The sequence below is a fragment of the Rhineura floridana genome, chromosome 9 (genome assembly GCF_030035675.1).
Source record: "Rhineura floridana isolate rRhiFlo1 chromosome 9, rRhiFlo1.hap2, whole genome shotgun sequence".
Classification (NCBI taxonomy): Eukaryota; Metazoa; Chordata; class Lepidosauria; order Squamata; family Rhineuridae; genus Rhineura; species Rhineura floridana.
Window position 1 is genome coordinate 49,274,003 of NC_084488.1, and position 21,157 is coordinate 49,295,159.

The 21,157-nt window shown below is 43.2% G+C and overlaps 1 protein-coding gene across 13 annotated transcripts in view; it reads right to left on the bottom strand.

The window, feature by feature from the left end:
* Nucleotides 1–21,157, bottom strand: part of GALNTL6 (polypeptide N-acetylgalactosaminyltransferase like 6) — an 839,728-nt gene that overhangs the window by 14,176 nt on the left and 804,395 nt on the right. For 12 of the 13 annotated variants that reach the window (XM_061584006.1, XM_061584007.1, XM_061584005.1 and 9 more), the window contains one exon: nt 11,994–12,110. In XM_061584006.1, coding sequence (XP_061439990.1) covers nt 11,994–12,110 — 117 coding nt within the window. Of the gene's footprint in view, nt 1–5,869; nt 5,950–8,745; nt 8,964–11,993; nt 12,111–21,157 lie in introns of those variants that run through there. The other variant, XR_009757816.1, reaches the window with a different exon arrangement.

Below are 21,157 nucleotides of genomic sequence, written 5' to 3' on the forward strand. Positions count from 1 at the left end.
GCATACACAAAGCTAAGATTTTCTTTGTTTAGCACAAGTCATGTTTCTTAAATCTTCACTCTAAGCATGTTCTCTGAAAATAGTTACCTTGGCAAAACATTGTGGATCAATGAATGGTAGAAAGTCCATGTATACATCCACATTAATAAACTGCCTCACTAGCAGGGGTCCCCAACATATTTGGGCCTTGGGACACATTTGTAAATCTAAGAAACTGTCATGGGCACCCCAAAATACCCACTTCAGAGAACTGGCCATGCTCAGATACCCACACACACACACTTCAAGCAACAAGGAAAATACCCACAGACGCTCAAAACAAATAAAACACTGACAAAAAAGCCAGTAAAAAAACCCTCCCCTCAACAGGAAACCCTCTCAAACAGCCAACCTTCCCCCAAAATTCAATAAAAATGAAATAAAAAACAGAAAGGTCAGGGGCCTTGGCGGGCACCAAGAGGGATGTCTGAGAGCCCTGTGGTGCCCACAGGCGCCACATTGCAGACCACAGCACTACTATGGGTTGGAATATTTGATATAATTGCAACACTGGTTGATCACTTGTAATGTGGACAAGATAAGACTTCAATGTATTTTAGCCACTCTTTCATTCACATAGTCAGGTTGGTTAAAGTTTGTCAGAAAGATGGATTTTCCTACTCTAGCAAACATCCAGTGGTACCACAGGGCCAGAGCTTGGAAGTAACTAGTTACAAGTAATGAATCACTTGTAATTTATTACTTTTTTGAGTAACGAGTGGGTAACTTCATTACATTTTGCTGGTAATAGAATGAGTAGTAACTTCATTACTTTTGAGGAGTAATTGTAATGTTTCTAGCATTACTTTTGCGCATTACTTGGGGGGGGAGCAGGGGAAGTCTTCTGCTCCTCTGATTTGTGAATAAAAATCATGTGCTTCAAATTGGGCTTCTGTGCAGCGTTGTTCTTCCTTCATGCTCTTTGGGTGCTTAGGAGGCGATGAGGGAGGAGGTGGAGAGCGAGACTGGGTGGAGAAAACAATTGTTTAATAATTGACAGGAGTGGAAGGAGAAAAGAGCTGGAGGCAATATATATATATACAAAAAATATGTGTGTTGGGGTACCATCATTCCTGGGGGTGGGGTGAGGGGATGTGAGATTCTGTTATGCCATTCTGTTAATCTTATGGGAAAAAATTCTACTACCCTCTGTGTGTGTGTGTGCTTATTTTTAATGTTGTTTTAGGCTACTTAGATGTGCAGCAGCCAAGGCCAGCACCTTGTAGGCGTATTTAAAAAAAAGTAACTGAAATGTAATTGTAGTGATTACTTTTGAGTAAAAGTAAAGTAATCAGTTACTTTCAGAGCAATTGTAATTGTAACAGTAATTACTACTTTTTGGGGCCATGTAACTGTAACTGTAATTTATTACTTTTAAAAAGTAATCTTCCAAGCTCTGCACAGGGCACAACTGAGGTAGATTCCAGAGCCCCACATTTGGAAGTGAAGCAACACACATTACCATGTAAAGAGGGGGTGGGCCATATGACCATTCAGTGTCTATAATTACCTATCTGCAGTAGTGCAAACACTGTGAGTCATACAGGGCCTTATATATAACCATGTACATCATTTGATATCTGATCACTCTTTGGTAGGGACAGGGGCACACATTATACAAAGACAACTTGAAACAGCTTTTGAATGATGATTTTGTTTTTTGTGGCTGCAACAAATAGTGCTAAGCACTGGCCTAGTTCAGACACAATGATCTTGGTCCAATAAACCATGATTTAGCAGACCATTCTCTCTCAGTGAAGTGTGAAGTGGAGCTAGAGAACTGGTGGGGCCTACACTTTAACCTCACACATATTCATGTGAACACCTGAATAGGGCTCGTATCTTCCTTGAAACCAGTGCACAAAGCAAGGAGGAAAGGAGGAGCAATTTGGGAATATGGGGGGGGAGGAAGAGTAGAGCCGTGACTGATAGAGCATATGCTTTGCACGCAAAAGGTCCGGGATTCAGCCCCTGTTCAGGTAGAGTGGGTGATATTCCTGCCTTAAACTATAGAGAGATCTGCCAGTCAGCATCAACAATACTGAATAAAATGGACCAATGGTCTGACTTAGTATAGGACAGCTTCCTATGTTCTTATCAATATAAACCATGGTTTACCAGTGATTTTGTTATATCTAAACCAGGCCAATGTGTCTTTCTGGTACTTGACACAGAAAGTTTCAGTACCAGGACTATCACTTCTTGGTGGAGGTTTAGATTAGTATGGAAATTTCCTGTAGCAGGGGCTTGGAATGAGCTGATTGGCTGGTGTGAAGAATAATGTTGCACCCATGGCAGAGCTTGGAAAAGTTACTTTTCTGAACTACAACTCCCATCAGCCCAATCCAGTGGCCAAGCTGGCTGGGGCTGATGGGAGTTGTAGTTCAAAAAAGTAACTTTTCCAAGCTCTGGGCAGACCCCAATCTCAGAGAAGTGCAAGACTTCCAGGGGTTCCTGTGTTTACCCAGGGTTTGCTTTTCTTGGAATAAAGGTCAGTGGAGACTGATATATGGTTCATTTACACATGCATACAACCTGAGTGTAAGATGGAAGGGTTCACAGCATTAACACTCCAACATATCTTGCTTCCCCATTAAGTTTCTAGGGGACTCTCCAAAACCATACTTTGGAGTTCAGCACAGGGAACAAGCAAATCCCTCTGTCTCTCTTCCAACTTCCCCAAAACTAGCTCAAAATCTATCTCCTGCCCAGCCAGGTGAGGGGGGAGGGATACCCTAGTTCCTATGGCAACACATTGTTCTCATGGCAGAGTTCTTCTACCATCTGTTGTCATGTAGATCAGCCACTTAACAGGCTCATAGACTCACGGCCTGGTCTGGCGGAAACCATTAGCTTATGAAAAGAACTAGTCTGAGCCCTTCCGCAGGTCTCTCTAACATAAATGGTATCTTTTACAGGCACATGATTATAGGCTGGGAGGGTGATCCATAGAAAACATCCATCCCAACCCCACAAGCCTATAACAATAACTTTATGACTGTAGTGGGTGGTGTTGGACAGCCACAAGACAGAAGTTGTTTCCAATTTGTAATGTCTGCTCAGACTCAAAGGCTTTTTGATGACTCAGAGATGATAATGATAATAATAACAACCTATAATAACTAGAAGGCCTGTCTGGTGTTTGATCTACAGTGGTCACTGCCACAGAAATTGGCAACATATGTGTGTGAACTCACCTTTCTTCAAGATAAATTAAATTAGAGTGTTCCTAAAAGCATTCTTTACCCTTCACTATTTAAAATTTAAAGCTTAAACGCTCTTTGGAAAAGTGAAAAACACACCACTGCCCTTTTACTAATTTAGCTGTCCCTGATGGTGTGCCATAGCGGGTCAGAAAAACGGACTAATATGTGTTAAGAGCTAATTAGTCCACCTTAAATAGTCTAGTAATTCTGCCCACTTCCCAGCTGCCTTTCTGCTTTCCTGAGAGAGATAAGGTTCCACATGTAGCCTACAGTTTCCTTTATTCCAAAGGTGCTGCACATTGCTGAGCTTCATTCAACCTTCTCCTCTAAATTGTGCTGGGATCTCTCAAGGCTATGAATTGTCAGTTTAATTTCTCTCTGTTGTCACTTCCCTCTCTGAACCACAGCTATAAAACTCACTTAGAATACCCTCTTCTGCAGCTCCTGACTCCATTATAGCTCATTAGGGCCTTTCATGTGCTCGTTTGAGCGATCATAGAGGTTTATGGGGTAGGAACAGCATCCCACTCTACCAGGCATTTTAGCAGGATGCATCACAAAACTTATAATTAAAAAATGGACGATGGAGATCTGTTGACGCTGAATTTAAAGTTTTGTCATGGATAATGTGGGACAAACAACAATGCATAAAAACAAACAAAAACAAACCTTTGGACCTTTCTTTATCTGGACTTACATCCCTTCTGGTGTTTACAATTAGATATGGACTACATCTGCACTATACACTTAAAGCACTCTTAAACCACTTGAAACAGTCGTGGCTTCCCCCCCACGGGCTGGTGCCAGGCATGCTGGGGCCCTTAGGCACCAGCCTGCTCCGGGCCCCAGCACACGCACACATGCTCCACCTACCTACCTTTCCCTTGGTGCATGCTACCTGCACTGTGCGTGCATGCCTGCCATCAACCAAGATGGCGGCTGAGGCTTCCCTAAGGGGCTGATGCCTCCGCCGCCATCTTGGTTGATAGCACGCATGTGTGCTATGTGTGCGCATCCCTGCCATCAACCAAGATGGTGGTGAGGCAACAACCCCTTAGAGAAACCTTGGCCGCCATCTTGGTTGATGGCAGGCTTGTGCCTGCAGTGCAACCAACATTTACGTCAAGGGAGAGGTAGGTGGAGCATGCAGGCGGGTGCAGCAGGCCTGGGTGGTAGTAGGGGGGGTGTCTGGGAGCTCCGTCTCGCGATCTGTGGCAGAGTTGGGAGCCGACGGTGCCATGGATTGCAGAAGGGAGCGCTACCCACTCACCCTAAGTTTTAAAGTGGCTTAATAGTGCTTTAAATGTATGGTGCCGATGTGAGATCACTAACCATGTCAACAACACTAGTCTACCATTGTTATAATTCTATGGCAACTTTCTAGACTTACCAATTTATAGCTCTATAAATGCATGATAAATTCTTCATTTGTTGTCTGGGTTTAAGGTGTGTTTCTGTAAGTGGTTGCCACATTTTCCTAGCCACTCAATCGGCAAAATCAGAAAATGCAATTTCTTCCTCATCTCCTGGTGAATGCTTCTATTGTTATTAAGTGCTACTAATGAAAGTCAGCAATGTCTGTGGTATAGTTACAAAATCTCTTTTTCTCTCTGTAGATCTATATTTTATTATTTCATTATTTATATTTATTATTACATATCCAACCTTTCACCCAAGGAATTCAAGGGAGCATACATAGTTTCCCCACTTCTTCTTCATTACATTTATACCCCACTCTTCCAGAAGGAGCCCAGGGCGGCAAACACTAAGTGATAAAACACTAAAAAAACTTTTAAAACATCTTAGAAACAAACATCTAAAAAGAAATCTTTTTTTAAAATATTTAAAACATTTTTTAAAAACATCTTTAAAATCTTCTTAAGCATCTTTTAAAACATATTAAAAGCAATTCGAATACAGATGCAGACTGGGATAAGGTCTCTACTTAAAAGGCTTGTTAAAAGAGGAAGGTCTTCAGTAGGCACTGAAAAGACAACAGAGAAGGAGCCGGTCTAATATTTAAGGGGAGTGAATTCCAAAGGGTAGGTGCCATAACACTAAAGGTCCACTTCCTCACAACAACTCTGTGAGGTAGATCAGGTTGAGAGACTGTCACTGGCCCAAGGTCACTCAGTGAGCTTCATGGTGGAGGAACTAAACTTGGTGTCTCAGGCCATAGTCCAAACCTCTACTACTACACCACACTGTCTATTTGCATATTCTAATTGCTGTGAAATGCCTTGAGTATTTTTTTCCTGAAAAAGGCATCTAAGAGATTTAATCTGAGAGCTTTCTGCTATAGGGCGGTCTAGAAATGTAATTAAATAAATAAATAAATAAATAAATAAATAAACCAAACTAAACTAAACAATATCACTACTGTGCCTAAACCAAAATGGCATCATTCTATCCTCCCACTAGCAAACAGCTTTTCTGTATGGACAGCCTGGATAACATGTCTTTTTCTGATGCTTTATCATACTGTGAAAGCCAGGCTTATATTATCTTGAACTGATCCTCACGTTGTGAATGCTGTGACTATTTTCTCATTTTTCTGTTGGCATCTGAGAAGACAGCTCAACGGAATCTGCTGAGGTTGTTTATCATGTCTACAACAGAGAGAGCACCGGCAGCATATGAGCCTGAAGATAGCAATATGCCTTTTTTTCTGTTCCCATTTAGTTCTTGCATGATTTCTCTAGCACTGAAAGTAAAATAAAGCTACATATAGCTTGCAGCATTGTTATGGCGATAGTAGATAGCCTAAGGCTGATACACTGACAGTGCAGGGCTACAGCAATAATGAATCCCACCAAAGGTCTTTGGCTGTTGCTAAATGGCTGTAGAAGTGCACAAATCCCCAGAATGCATTGGAGTGGGGATTAGTACCCAAGATGCAAAAAAGATCCAAACAAAATATTGCCTGATGGGTTGAACTTGTCCCAGTTACGATCAGTGTTTTCCTGACTGAAGAATAGTAAATTTTCTATTTCCAGGAGCAGAGCTGGTTCCAGCGGGTCCTTACCTTAAAAAAGGACTGTTTTGGGACAAGGCCCAAATTTGGCTTGGATTGAAGACCCCAGTTACAGTGCGGTGTATTTTTCCTCAATTGGCTGTGGCCGGGTTGGAGCCTTCCAACCCTACACAGTCATAAACATCTATAGCTTTATGGGCAACCTGTGGGTTTCTGGATGTAGTTAGATTACAACTCCCTGACCATTGACTATGCTGGTTAAGGCTTATTGGGGTTGGAGTCCAACAGCATGTGGAGAGTCACAGGTTCCCCAGTCATGATTTAGAGGGACTCTACTTGATATTTCTTTGCGGATGGCCCCTTATATAAAAAGAGGTGTTAGTTGGACTGTTGGTCTAATAAGGATTGTTTCACACATCACAAACTGTCCAGGGGCTCTGACCAATACTGGCTCCCTGGTGGGTGTACCTGTTTGAAGGTTGGAATCCCCACACAGCCATGAAGCTCCCTGAGTGACCTTGGGCCAGTCACTGCCTCTCAGCTTCAGAGGAAAGCAATGGTAAACCACCTCTGAATACCGCTTACCATGAAAAGCCTATTCATAGGGTCGCTATAAGATGGAAATCGACTTGAAGGCAGTCCATTTCCATTTTTCACCAATAAAATGTGCAATGTGTGAAATGGCCCCAAGGTTAATCAGCTTCTGAACTGAGAAAGACCAAGCCCCAGAGAACCTCCAACCACTACTCAGAGAACATGATATACATGGTCTGGACCAGCTTTCCCTCAACTTGGTGCCCTCCAATTCTTTTGGATTACAACACCCATTATCTCCAGCCAGCTATGATGTAGTCCAAAACAACTGGAGGGCACCAAGTTGGGAAAGGCTGGTTTGGACAATTCAGTTTTCCTAAATTCTGCCAGGCCTCAACCAAGGTCCAAGAGGGGCTGCAGCTGGGGGTCTAGTTCTGGCATTGGCAGAATGCCAGAGGTAGAAGGTATGGTTGAAGATAAGCTGATGGTTACATTCTGGATCCAGCCAGCTCTAGGCTTGGCTGTTGTTGTCATATGCCTTCAAGTCGATTACGACTTATGGCGACCCTATGAATCAACGACCTCCAATAGCATCTGTTATGACCCACCCTGTTCAGATCTTGTAAGTTCAGGTCTGTGGCTTCCTTTCCGGAATCAATACATCTCTTGCTTGGTCTTCCTCTTTTCCCACTCCCTTCTGTTTTTCCCAGCATTATTGTCTTTTCTAGTGAATCATGTCTTCTCATTACGTGTCCAAACTATGATAACCTCAGTTTCATCATTTTAGCTTCTAGTGGTAGTTTTGGTTTAATTTGTTCTAACACCCAATTATTTGTCTTTTTTGCAGTCCATAGTATGCGCAAAGCTCTCTTCCAACACTATATTGCAAATAAGTTGACTAGGCTTGGCAGGGGAGTCTATCCAACCAGAATAGGTGACCTCAGAAACCAACTGTTGGTCCAGGCTTGGTTCCCCAGTCTGAGAAACTCATCTAATAGACTAGGCTTGGCAGGGGAGTCTATCAGATGAATTTATCAGACTGGGGAACCAAGCCTGCACCAACAGTTGGTTCCTGAGATCTCCTATTCTGGTTGGATTCATGAGCACAGGAAAAATCAGGCCAGTCATTTCTTTAGCCTATGAGCTGTCCTGATGGCACAGAGAGGTGGCACTTGGGCCCTGCTGTTTATGTCCCCGGTGCAAATACCTGTTGCCTTACAAATTCTTAGTGTAAAAACTGTTGCAAATTATTTCATGATGAAGGATCAAAACTATGTATCATGTAAAAGAAAACTCATTCTGATTTCCAAGGTGATAAAGACAGCCTGGCCAGTATTCATGTTCTGGTGACCTACAGCTTAGACGACTACAATGTGTTGTACATGGGGCTGCCTTTGAAGACTCACTTCAGTTGGTCCTGAATTGTGCTGCAGGACTGTGAGCAGCCAAAGGGAACACATCACACCAATTTTCAAACAATTTGGTTATCTACCAGTCTGTTTCAGGGTATGAATTGCTAGTTCTAACTTTTAAATCCTATAAGACTTGAGAAGGGCCACAGTTCAGTGGCAGAACATGTGCTTTAGACACAAAAGATCCTAGGGAGCTCCAGGAGACTCCTGTAAGAAATCCTAGTGAATCGCTAAATATTGCACCCCTCCAGAAGTACTACTGTTGCTCTGAAAATAAAAAGGGGTGAACATCACGTACACGCCTAAACATATTAAGCACATGACTATTGTGCTTTTAATCAATATGTCTATATCATTCCAAGCAATGACAAACTTTTGTTAAATTTATACTTCAGAGTATATAATATATTATTTTAAATCAGAAAGCCTGAATCAGCATAGCTTCTTATCACTGACTTTGGTACAACAGAATTCTGTGTTTGGCTGCAGAGAAGGTTTTGTTTACTTGTTGAAAAATAACGAAAGACTATATTAACCAGATTCATATTAAATTGAATTGTATTATAACTGTTTTACTCACTGTCTCTTCCCACACCCAGTCTGCTTTAATCTTGGATAATCCCTCTTTTGTGGCTTTGGAATTTGAAAATCTCCATTTTAAAAAACAAACCAACCACCAAGTTGTCTATATCATATTGGTCCAGAGTGGAGCTCTTCTTGTCTAGCAGTGCCCTCTGCTGATAGTTTTGGAAACTACATGCATCAAATCAAAATTGCAGGTAGCCACACATTATGTAACTGGAAAAGGGAAAAAAGAAATGAGGTCATCTAATCAATTGTAAAGTTCAATTGCTTGAATACATGAAACAAATTGGTAAGGTAATTTAGCACACCAGTAATTTCTAAATGACTAAGGCAAAAATATTTTGATTATGTACACAGAATTGTGTTTTACCTGCTCCTGATTGTAATTTATAGTTTGCAAATTAATTCAGCTTAGTTCATGAAAGCTTACTCATTATTCTGTAACATTTTAGTTAGTCCTGATAAGGAAGTCACCATAACATTACAGACAATAGACCAAAAATTAAAACATTACAGCAACTGGTTACAGCTGCTACATCAAGGAACGAAAGACAGATGCAACACAAAACAAACTGATCACAGCAACCCATAATAACCTCCACAAGGGAAGTTTCCAGGATGAAGAAAATTGAGCTATCACTGAACAGCTGCTTCCTATCCTTTTCTGCTACCAACAGGGATTTTGCCACTGTCAAGGAAACACCAGGAATTTTATCTGCTAATAGGTAACTTACTTTAAAAAAACTTCGCTGACTTATCAGGCAAAGAGGCCAAAACAGGGACAATCAGTTGCTTACAAATTCCAGAGTAGAAATTACTGAAAAGGAAGACATAACCCCCACCCTTCACAGAGGATTAGACAAATTCTGGCAGGATAAGGCTATCGCTGGCTGTGTCCTACTTCCACTGTCAAAAACAGTGTGCCTCTGAATACCAGTTGCTAGGAACAGCAAGTGGGGAGAGTGCTGCTGCACTCAGGTCCTGCTTTCAGGCTTCGCACAGGCATCTGGCTGGCCACTGTGAGAACAGGATGATGGACTAGATGGACCTTTGGCTTGTTCAACAGGGTTCTTCTCACATTCAGCCTGTGCTGTACATCGTGGCATGAGCAGTGCCTAATCCTAGGAATTCCTAAAATCCTAGGAATGCCTGCATATCTCTCTAATAGAACTTGGGAAGGCAGGACATTAAGGCTGCACTAACCCTGCTTTCCTGGGAGCTGGAGTGGTTTGTCTGGTTGGAGAAATGGAAGTAATAGCCTCTCGGCAGGGGCATCACTACCACTTACTGGGGGGAAATGGCAGCATGGCTGGGGCTATGTAGATGTGCCGGCAAGGCCAACCTGACAATCCTGCCAGTGTGCCTGCACAGCCCCAACCTCACCACCACCTCCTCCCTCCTCCTCCCAGTAAGTGGCAGTGATGCCCCTGCCGGGAGGCTATTACAGGTCAGCCGTTCCTATCTGGAAGTAAACCCCATTTAATTCAGTAGGATCTACTTCTGATTAAACATAGTTAGGATTGCAGTGTAAGTCTAGCTGATGAAAAGCCATAGACTATCTTGCAACATAACAATTCTTCAGATGACCACACAGTTGAAAACAGTCTATCATACAGATGCCAAAAAAAGAAAGAAAAAAGCAGTGATCAGAACACGAAGAGCTGCCTTACACCATGCCATGCCACCGGTCTACCTAGCTCAGTATTCTTTATGTTCTCTGGCAGTAGTTGAGCCTCCCTTATGGAGCGACTCCCTTACGAGGAAAGGTTGCAGCATTTGGGGCTTTTTAGTTTAGAGAAAAGGCGGGTCAGAGGAGACATGATAGAAGTGTATAAAATTATGCATGGCATTGAGAAAGTGGATAGAGAAAAGTTCTTCTCCCTCTCTCATAATACTAGAACTCGTGGACACTCAAAGAAGCTGAATGTTGGAAGATTCAGGACAGACAAAAGGAAGTACTTCTTTACTCAGCGCATAGTTAAACTATGGAATTTGCTCCCACAAGTTGCAGTAATGGCCACCAGCTTGGATGGCTTTAAAAGAAGATTAGACAAATTCATGGAGGACAGGGCTATCAATGGCTACTAGCCGTGATGGCTGTGCTCTGCCACCCTAGTCAGAGGCAGCATGCTTCTGAAAACCAGTTGCCGGAAGCCTCAGGAGGGGAGAGTGTTCTTGCACTTGGGTTCTGCTTGCGGGCTTCCCCCAGGCACCTGGTTGGCCACTGTGAGAACAGGATGCTGGACTAGATGGGCCACTGGCCTGATCCAGCAGGCTCTTCTTATGTTCTTATGTTCTTATGTTCTCTCCAGGGTTTCAGATAGGGGTCTTTCCTCCGTGGAGATGCCTGAGAATGAACCTGGGGTGTTTTGTATGCACAGCACATACTCTGTTACAGATACGTGACTCTTCCCCAGGCTGTATTGGCATGAGCCAAAAGCTCTTGAAAGGCCACATCCCTAGGTTTTTGTATGATTAAATCTATTGCATAGTTTAATGCAGCCTGAAGAAAGAATAAGGGGAGGGGGAGTCTAAAGCTAGAGGGAAACAGATTTCATCCATTGATTGTTATAACTGTTACTTGGAGCCACTTCAAGCAAGGCTTAGATGTCCTGAGATATTCTTAAAAATATGGATTCTGAGCCAAAGCATGCCCTAATCTCTAAGGGTGATTAGTCAGTTCTCAAATAAAAGGTATTAAACTACTGTTGCTTTTGGACATTTCTAATAGCTGTCATTAAACAGAGAATGCAAAACTTGACTTGGTTCCAACAATAAAGGAAAGCCATGGCTTTTACAAATCATAGCAATTTGCATGAAGCACTATTTCATCTCCACAAAATAGAAATGGAAAGAGTTTGTCAAATGTTGCCAGGTTTTGCTATGCTTAAAAGGCACTTCTTCCTTCCATTACAGTCCATCATTTTGCCTCAGTTCAGCATGGACATTTCTCCTGCAGACTACACATTATGTCACGCAACACATGCTTGTATTAAATCTCTTACTATTGGCAGCAACCTAAGAAGCATTTCTATCTGTAGCGCAGCTGTTTCACGCAACCTTTTAGCTCTTCAACCAATTTATATGTAACAAAACACAGCTCATGTGTTTGGGACTCTACACAAGAGGGTGTACATGTTTTATTCTAGACGGGTGGTTAATGTATCGGGGGAATGTTAGCACAAGGGAATAATCCTGAGAAAGCTCTTTAAAATCTTGACAAGGGAAGAAACCATGTGATACCTGTTCATGTGACCAGGTCCGTTCAGAGCCATCCTTCACACAGATGTCCAGCCTGAGCTCGGTGCCGGTGCCTCCATGCTTACTGTCCACGCAGAGATTTGCTGCTACATTTCGAATCTGCAAAAATTAGCCAACCAACATTATTCACTATGACACAACTTGGAAAATACTGATTCCTTCAAAAAGGAAGAGAATAAATTATCCTGTGGGGCACCTGTCTAGCACCAGTGCAGACATTATCTCTGGTCTGATATATATTTTAGGGTTACTGTAAGTCAGAGCTGGCCCTGCCATTAGGCATTGAGAGACAACTGCCACAAGCAACAGACTTTGGGTCACGAATATGGTTAGTTTTCAGTGTATTTGTAGTTATTTCTTTTGTAGTGATCATGTTAACTTAATAGATCAATTAATTAATTTTGATTAATTAAAATAATTAATTGTGTGGTTTAGTGGTTAGAGTGCTGGACTAGGACCTGAGAGACCAGTTCCAATCCCTACTCAGCCATGAAGATCATTGGGTGACCTTGGGCCAGACACTGTCTCTCAGCTTAAAACTACCTTGTAGAGTTGTTGTGGGGATTAAATGAGGAGGAGGAGAACCATATATGCTACCTTGAGCTCCTTGGAGAAAAAGTGGGATCTAAATGCAATCAGTCAGTCAGTCTATCAATCAAATGATTAATTACTGTATTTTTACTTGGGGAAAGGGATAGGTCAGCTCTATAACCAGCCTTCCTTGTTAGGTGGGACAGCCATGTTTCTAGGGGGGCATTTGAGGGGGCAGGCACATAACACAAGCCATAAACCCCCCCCACACACACACATTGGTAGAGAGGACGTGAGGGTCAGGACATGGGAAGAGAAAGGCAGTGACCTTCCCTTCACTCCTCCTTCATCCAGAGAGTGTGTTAATTTACATGAATGAAGTTTAATCTGTTGAACTGTCTCATCCTTTTTTGAGAGATCTCCAGGAATACCAGACTCAAAAGCTTGACTGCCTATAGCTACAGTTTTCCTTTGCCTGTGATCTGTCCCTGTGTTCTGATTCTTCATGAACTGAACTTCTTTGGTAATGACAATGAGCTCCTGAGCTTGGCTTTGATGCTGCATTAGTAGTACAGGGCCGGTTCTAAAGGGTGGCCAGGTGGGGTACTGGGTGAGGGCCCCTGGGACTACAGGGGCCCCTGCGGAGCCCCTGAGCTCCCGCAATCCGCAGCAGGATTGCTACAGTGGATAGCAGGGCAGGAGCTTCAGAGCCGCCCGCCATTCCCCTGCTTCACGTACCTTTCTGTCTGCTGTTTTTTGCAGCTGCATGCACTGCGCACGCAGGTTTGCCATCAATTAAGGTGGTGATTGAGGTTTCCCTAAGGGGCTGAAGCCTCTGCCGCCATGTTGGTTGATGGCAGCAATGTGTGCATGTAGCACACATGCGTGCCATCAACCAAGATGGCAGCAGAGGCTTCAGCCCCTTAGAGAGACCTCAGCCGCCATCTTGATTGATGGCAAACCTGCACATGCAGTGCGCGCCACTGAAAAAACAGCACAGAGAAAGGTAAGTAGAGCAGGGGAATGGTGGGTGGCTTGCGATCCGTGGTACCAATCCTGCCACGAATCACAGAAGGGGAGTGCCGGGGCCCAGCGCAGGCTGGTGCCCAAGGGTCCTGGCATGCCTGGGGCCAGCCCTGATTAGTAATCTCAGTTTTTCTTTCCACTTGAAAAACAAACTTGTCCATGCTATAAATTTAGGGAAGGCAAAAAGAAAACAAATCCTTTAGGTTGTGATTGTTAACTCCTTGAGAGTCTCTCCTTCTAATCTTGTTCCAAACCTTTAGATTTTCCTTCCTTTTGGACAATCAAGGGAAAACTTTTTAAGTGGCTGTTACATAAAGGACTAACAAAGCAATTGGAAACTAATTGTGGAAAGTGATTGGATTTTTTTTTACTGGTTGCTGGATTGATTTTTCTGTAGAGAAACCTGAAAAGGTCTCACACTGAGCTGCATATATTGGGAAAATCAGAAAATAGGCCTGAGTTACAGCCTAGGCGGCTAGCCGGCCAGCCAGCTAACTGTAGTGTATACAACAGTATTTCTATTCCTCTATGGCTGTTTTCATCATTTGCCATCAAGTACACAGGAAAAAGAAGAAAAAGTAGCCACTATGACTGTGAGTACAGTGAGTGCTTTAAAAGCATAAAGGGCAGCCACTTTTTTCAGATGACTTTAAATTATCTCTATATTGTACCCTTTAGCAATGAGTACCCAATCCTGTTCTGCTCATAATAACTATAGAATAAACAAACTCTTACTTTTTACTGCAGGCGAACAAACATGCTTCTTTATTGTTGGATGGATAGAGAACACAACTGAAGCTAAAACTGGAAAAGCATAGCAAAGGAAAGTCCAATGGGTAGAATTTAACTCTAGCCAATAATACAAAGTTCTAATATTTAACTCTTCAATGGTCATTCAGAGTGGTTTTTTCAGGATCACTTAAGTTTTCATTATTATTATTATTATTATTATTATTATTATTATTATTATTATTATTATTATTATTTCTATCCCGCCCTTCTTCCCAGAAGGAGCTCAGGATGGCAAACAAAACAAAACTCAAACCATCTTAAAACATCTCAAAAACAAAAATCTTTAAAACATTTAAAAAATAAAACATCTTAAAAACATCTTTTTAAAAAGCTTTTCCAATTTCAAAAAACAATTCCAAAACAGATGCAAACTGGGGTGATTGTGTTCATAAAAAATCAATTGTCAGTGAGGGAAAGACTTGAGTGACCAGACTTTGGGGGCCTCTTCCAGATAAGGCTTTCATTGTGCCCTCTTCCTGCACTGAATTTTTCAGTGTCCTATTGTTAAGTTGCTCCTGTTTTTAAAATAAGCTATCTTTCTTTAAACGGAGGATGTCACTGTCTGTTATATCACAAATTAAAAAGACAATTTTCCCTAACCCGGCCCCCGGGGGGGGGAAGCACAGCTCTTGGGGATGGTGAGCACAGCTCTTGGGGATGGTGCCACCATTTGCCCCCTCCTGCCTACAGGCCTGGAATTGATTCTGTGGGATTTTATGTTTCAGCTGCTGCTATTTGGCTGGGCTTTGGGTGCTGTGGATCTTAACCTGCGAGGTAGTGGTGGGTGTGAGGGACGCCATTTGCTGCTCTGTCTCTGGTAGCAAAATGTCTTAGGCAAGCCCTGCTGTTAAATTGACTGGTGAATATGCATAAACACCAGCAGCTATGAACATTCACATTAGTGAGTAGCACCAGCCTACAGGATTGTCAGAGGATTTTGTACCTTGCCTGGTCAATATGGATAAAAACCAACAGATTTCAGAAAATGTGAATGGAGTGGATCAGTGCGTGTGTAAGTGCAGAGGGGGGCTGAAAATACAGCATGTCTGGAATCTAGTCCCAAAACAATTGATATTCATTTAGCTTTCATTTCCATTACTTTAGAACAACATATTCTTGCTAAGGGGTAAAATGTATTTTTGGCCTTTTAGGATTAAATCACACACAGAAAAGAGGAACTGGGGCACCATTTCTTTGTATCGAAGCACTCCTTGGAGCAAAGCTACTTTATAAATTCAAATACGTTTAGCATCATAGGCACCTTTCCTTCATAATTCCTCCTAATAACTAGAGCCTCCCACAGCTGTTATTCAACATAATAATGATGGTGGCAATTATAAATAGGAGACTGTTCACATAAATTTGATGCGTAACTCCTAGTCTGTTCCTTGGGTGCTCAACAATTAAGAGCACTCCATAGAATTACACCAGGAGAGGGGAACCTTTTTTCAGCCCAAGACCCACATTCCCTTGGGAAGAAATGTCTGAGGACCACATACCAGTGTGTGTGTGTGGGGGGAGAAGAGGCAAAGGTAGGTGGAGCAATGGATGTGACTCCTTCATTTGTTCAGTGTAAGTCAGAAATTTAACCACGCCACTCTCCCCATCCCCGCAAGAAAGAGGCATTGTCAGTTGAAGGACGCACTCCACTCAGGCAAAAGCAGTTAAGGAAAGCATGGAGCAGGATTGGCCTGGGGAGGACCATGGCCCAGGGAGAGTCCTAAGAAACCAGATGGAAAGGCCTGGAGGGCTGCATTTGGCCCCAGGGCCTGAGGTTCCATAACCCAGACATTTATGTAAGTTAGTGGCCAACCCAAATTACTAACTGCTATACTGATCTAGGAGTAAGCAGTTCTAGTTCAGCAATGTTCTCTTAATAAACAATGAGTTAACCACACACAAGGTGCATAAGTTTTCCCATTTTCCCCCAACCTTGTTTTTAGCTGCCAAGGTTGAAGTCGTCTACCAAGACTTCCTCGCCAGATTATCTACCTGATTGGGAAGGGCATGGAGCAGAACCGCCTGAGAAATTTGCCCTTCATTAGCCAGAGGGCAGATCTGAACAAGTATGATCACAAAAACACCTTTCTGAATGGATCAGAGTAGCTATGAAGCTGAGGCACAGGGCTTATCCTTATTTTGTCATTACGTCCCCTGTACATTTGGCTGGATCCCACTGTGAATACATGTGGAGGTTTACAGAGCAGACAGTGGATATGTAATGAAGTTGTCTTTGGACCGAGGCTTGCCAGATGCCTCCAGATAAAAGTCTTGAGAAAGGGCTGCTTGCTGCCATGGCTAGGCTTGAGAGGTGGCAGGGGAAGATTGCTAGGGTTCAAGGGGGAGGAAATATCAGAGCTTGGAAGATTACTTTAAAAAAGTAATAAACTACAGTTACAGTTACATGGCCCAGAAAAGTAGTAATTACCGTTACAGTTACAATTGCTCTGAAAGTAACTGATTACTATACTTTTCCTCCAAAGTAATCACTACAATTACATTTCAGTTACTTTAAAAAAAACGCCTACAAGGTGCTGCCTTGGCTGCTGCACATCTAAGTAGCCTAAAACAACATTAAAAATAAACAAACACATACAGAGGTAGTAGAATAATTATTTTCATTCATAAGATAGCAATGGTGGTCTCTCTGCTGGTAAGGGTGGTGGGGAGGGAGGCTGAGGCCACTACTCAGATCTTTGCACGTCAAACCAAGTGCAACCCCCCCCCAGCCAGCCAGCATAATCTCTCTCATTTAACCACCTCCCAGACCCTGCCCTGCCACCAACTAAGAGACACTCACTCAAGCAAACATATTCCCCTGAGATGCAAAAAAGTTAAAATACTGCAAATGCAGCACAGTAGCCAGAGAGGGTGGTGGAGGCCACTTTGTGTGCCAAGTGCAAACACAGTATTCTCTCTCTCTCTCTCTCTCTCTCTCACACACACACACACACACACACACACACACACACACACACACACACACACACACACACACACACACACACACACACACACACACACACACACACACACACACACACACACACACACACACACACACACACACACACACACACACACACACACACACACACACACACACACACACACACACACACACACACACACACACACACACACACACACACACACACACACACACACACACACACACACACACACACACACACACACACACACACACACACACACACACACACACACACACACACACACACACACACACACACACACACACACACACACACACACACACACACACACACACACACACACACACACACACACACACACACACACACACACACACACACACACACACACACACACACACACACACACACACACACACACACACACACACACACACACACACACACACACACACACACACACACACACACACACACACACACACACACACGTTGCCATCTTTCACCTCCACAGTTCTTTATCTCCATTCTGCTAATGCCTCCTTCTCCTCCTTTATCCATGTTCTTCACCTCCGGATCCTTTTTCCCTCCACTCCATTCTTCACCATCACTATCCGTATTTTAAAATAATTGTTTTCTCCACTCCACCTTGTCTCACTCTCCGCCTCCTCCCTCGTCGCCTCCTACACATCCACAGAGCATGAGGAAAGAGCGACACTGCACAGAAGCCCAGTTTGAGGCACATGATTTTCATCCACAAATCAGAGGAGCAGAAGACTTCCCCTGCTCACCCCCACAAGTAATGCCCAAAAGTAATTCTGGAAACCTTACAATTACTCCACAAAAGTAGTAAAATTACTCCTAGTTCTATTACAATCAAAATGGAAAGGAATTACCCACTCGTTACTCAAAAAAGTAATGAATTACAAGTAATTCGTTACTTGTAACTAGTTACTTCCAAGCTGTGCTCATGAGAAATTTGACACAATGCTGCCCAAAGAATTGGCAGTGCTGGTGAGAGATCAAAAGCCTAAGTCGGTGCGGGAAGCAGGGTTAATTGCAGATGAATTGGCCTCCCACCGAGAGAGAGCCCCAGGCTTGCTTTTGTCCAGAAGTCGGAAACTTCAAAGGTAGCCAACCTGTGGGGGAAGGAGCAGATTGGAGAAGGAAGACCTGGCAGCCCCCGTGAAAGCCGAGAGAGAGGGAGAAGGATCCTCTTCGGTTCCAGCAGCAGCTATAACATCAAATAAAGCAGCTATGGAGGGTTTATGTTTTCTGTGCCATGCCCTGGGTCATTGTAAGGATGCCTGCCCACGTTTGGTCAAGACTTGATGTAATAATCGGAGATTGTGCCATGAGGTGTAGGCTATCAGAGCCAGCCCCAGGTGATCCCTTTTCCATATCCCTCAAGTCTGTAGTTACCACCTGTAATTTGTTTGTTATCAAGGAGCTTGCCGAATTTTCTGCTTGCGCAATCTCCTGGGCCAAAGAGGGAGTTAAAAAAGCAGGACTTTTCAGTTGGATTGCTCCATTTAAATCCAGAGACCAATCCATAGGTGTATCCAAGAGAAGGCCCTTTACAGTCTCTTTCCTTGTATTGCTGCTTTCAACATTAGTCCAAGTTTTAGCAGACTCAGGGCCCTTTTCCTCCAAAGTAAGCTCTTGGCCTTTTTCTTTCATCGTACCAGATAAATTTGTCTGCTCTTTGGGAGAGAAATACTGGGTGATTTTCAACTTTTGGGCTTTTTTTCTACTGTTGATAATTCCAGAATATCAAGCCCCTGAGTCAGGTAATCTCTTCTCGTGTATACCATGTTAGAGTGTTTGGGTATTACCCCAGTCTAGAACTGAGTTTTTGGCCAATTCTAGTTAAAAAAGGTTTAACTTCTACTCACTTTCTGGTGTCTCCAAACCTTCTCAGAGCCGGGAATTTCCTTTATTTTCCTTTTCCGTTTGTCTGTTGGTTAAGTCCAGATTTTTATTTTCACAGTCTCATTATTTTCTAAAAGAGCAGCTATCTTTGTTTCTCCCAGACAGCCGGTTATAGGAAGCAAACAAACACCAAAGGAGATAACGGGAGACAGACCTGCAGAATCTAAACGCCCAGCCAACAAAAACATCCCATAGAAAAAAGCAACAAAATGAGTGGGACAGAGATTATTCCCCTAATTCAGTTTGGTTTAGCTTGATGTTTTATATCAGGGTTGAGAGCGACCAAACTTGCTGTTATCTGCCAGACGCCATCTTTTCCAAAGCACTGTAGGAATGACAATATATTCATCCCACATATCTCCTTCCTGGCCTACTAGCCTACTTCATCCCCACCTTCGGGTAAGTCTCTTCTCTTGCTTCCAGGCCCACTTGCCTCCTTTCACCCATACCTTTGTGTCTCTTCCCTTACCTTGAGGCCCAATGGCTTCCTTTACCCCTACTGTGGGCTCTCTTCTCTTCTTCTGGTCTCCTCCTCCCCTGTCCTGGGGTTGCTTATCTTGCTTCCAGGCACTCCGGCCTCCTTCATTCTGCCCTGTGGTCTCTTCCTGTACTTGCTATCTCTGTTCCATAGAATAAGGTCTCACACCAATGTCCTCTACCATAGATTCCAAAGAACAGCCATGGATTCTGCAGCAGTGAAGACATCTCTGTCAGAGTCTGGGGATTCCACTGATATTGTGAGAGAGTCCATTTGAAGCTTGTTTGCTGAATTACCTTTGGAATCTCACCTTCCCTGAAACAAATCAAAGGTGATCCTGCAATTGCGTGGCATCGGAAACCTGTGATATCATCATCGCACATGCCAATGAACAATTTGTATTCACCAGTCATCTTTCAAGTTCATCACTGATACAGGGGACTTTGATTCCAACACACAGCCAAAGATTTCCACAGCAGGCATTTATTGCTGGAGAAAGATTGGTTGAAGACAGAGCTCTTCCTCCTACACCAGACAACAGAACTGTACAAATGTAGGGATGTTTCCATGCTCCTATACCTTCTTTTGGAGAACAATCTGGAGCCAGCATTGGAGCAAACATTACTCAGAATCCTCATGACTATACCTATGACAACAGCAGAAGCAGAAGACGATGAAGCTCTGAAGAGGATGAAGACGATGAAGCTCTGAAGAGGATGAAGACGATGAAGCTCTGAAGAGGATGAAGACGATGAAGCTCTGAAGAGGATGAAGACGATGAAGCTCTGAAGAGAATGAAGCTCTGAAGAGGATGAAGACGATGAAGCTCTGGAGAGGATGAAGCTCTGAAGAGGATGAAGACAATGAAGCTCTGAAGAGGATGAAGAGGATGAAGAGGATGAAGCTCTGAAGAGGATGAAGCTCTGAAGAGGATGAAGACATTCTAGAGGAACGCTGTTTCAGATGACAGCCTTGGTAATGCTGTCAGTTGAGAAATGACTGAGCAAACTTTGTATATATGACATCATGAGAAATCTTCTGAAGAATTGGAGGATAGGGGTGGCTGTAAGGGGTGGTGGAGGCCACAAACCAATAAATAAATAGCCAAGTGCGACAGCACGGAAACCTTCTGAACCAATGCTCCAAATAGTGGAAAACTTGGAGGAAAGGGGTGGCTGTAAGGGGAGGTGGAGGCCACACACAGTTTCTCCCAGCAGAGAAGCAGCTGTGACAGCAGAGACCCCTTCTGAACCAAGGCAAGACTCTTTAAGGAACCTTGAAAAGAAATGCTAAGCAATTGTACTATTGCACTACTTGTCTACTGTTTCTTGAGAAGGGAGAAGGAGGATAGAGAGAGAACCAGAAGAGGTAGAAGCCACACACACTTTCTCCTCAAATATCTCCTCAAAAAATGTTAATAAAAATAACCA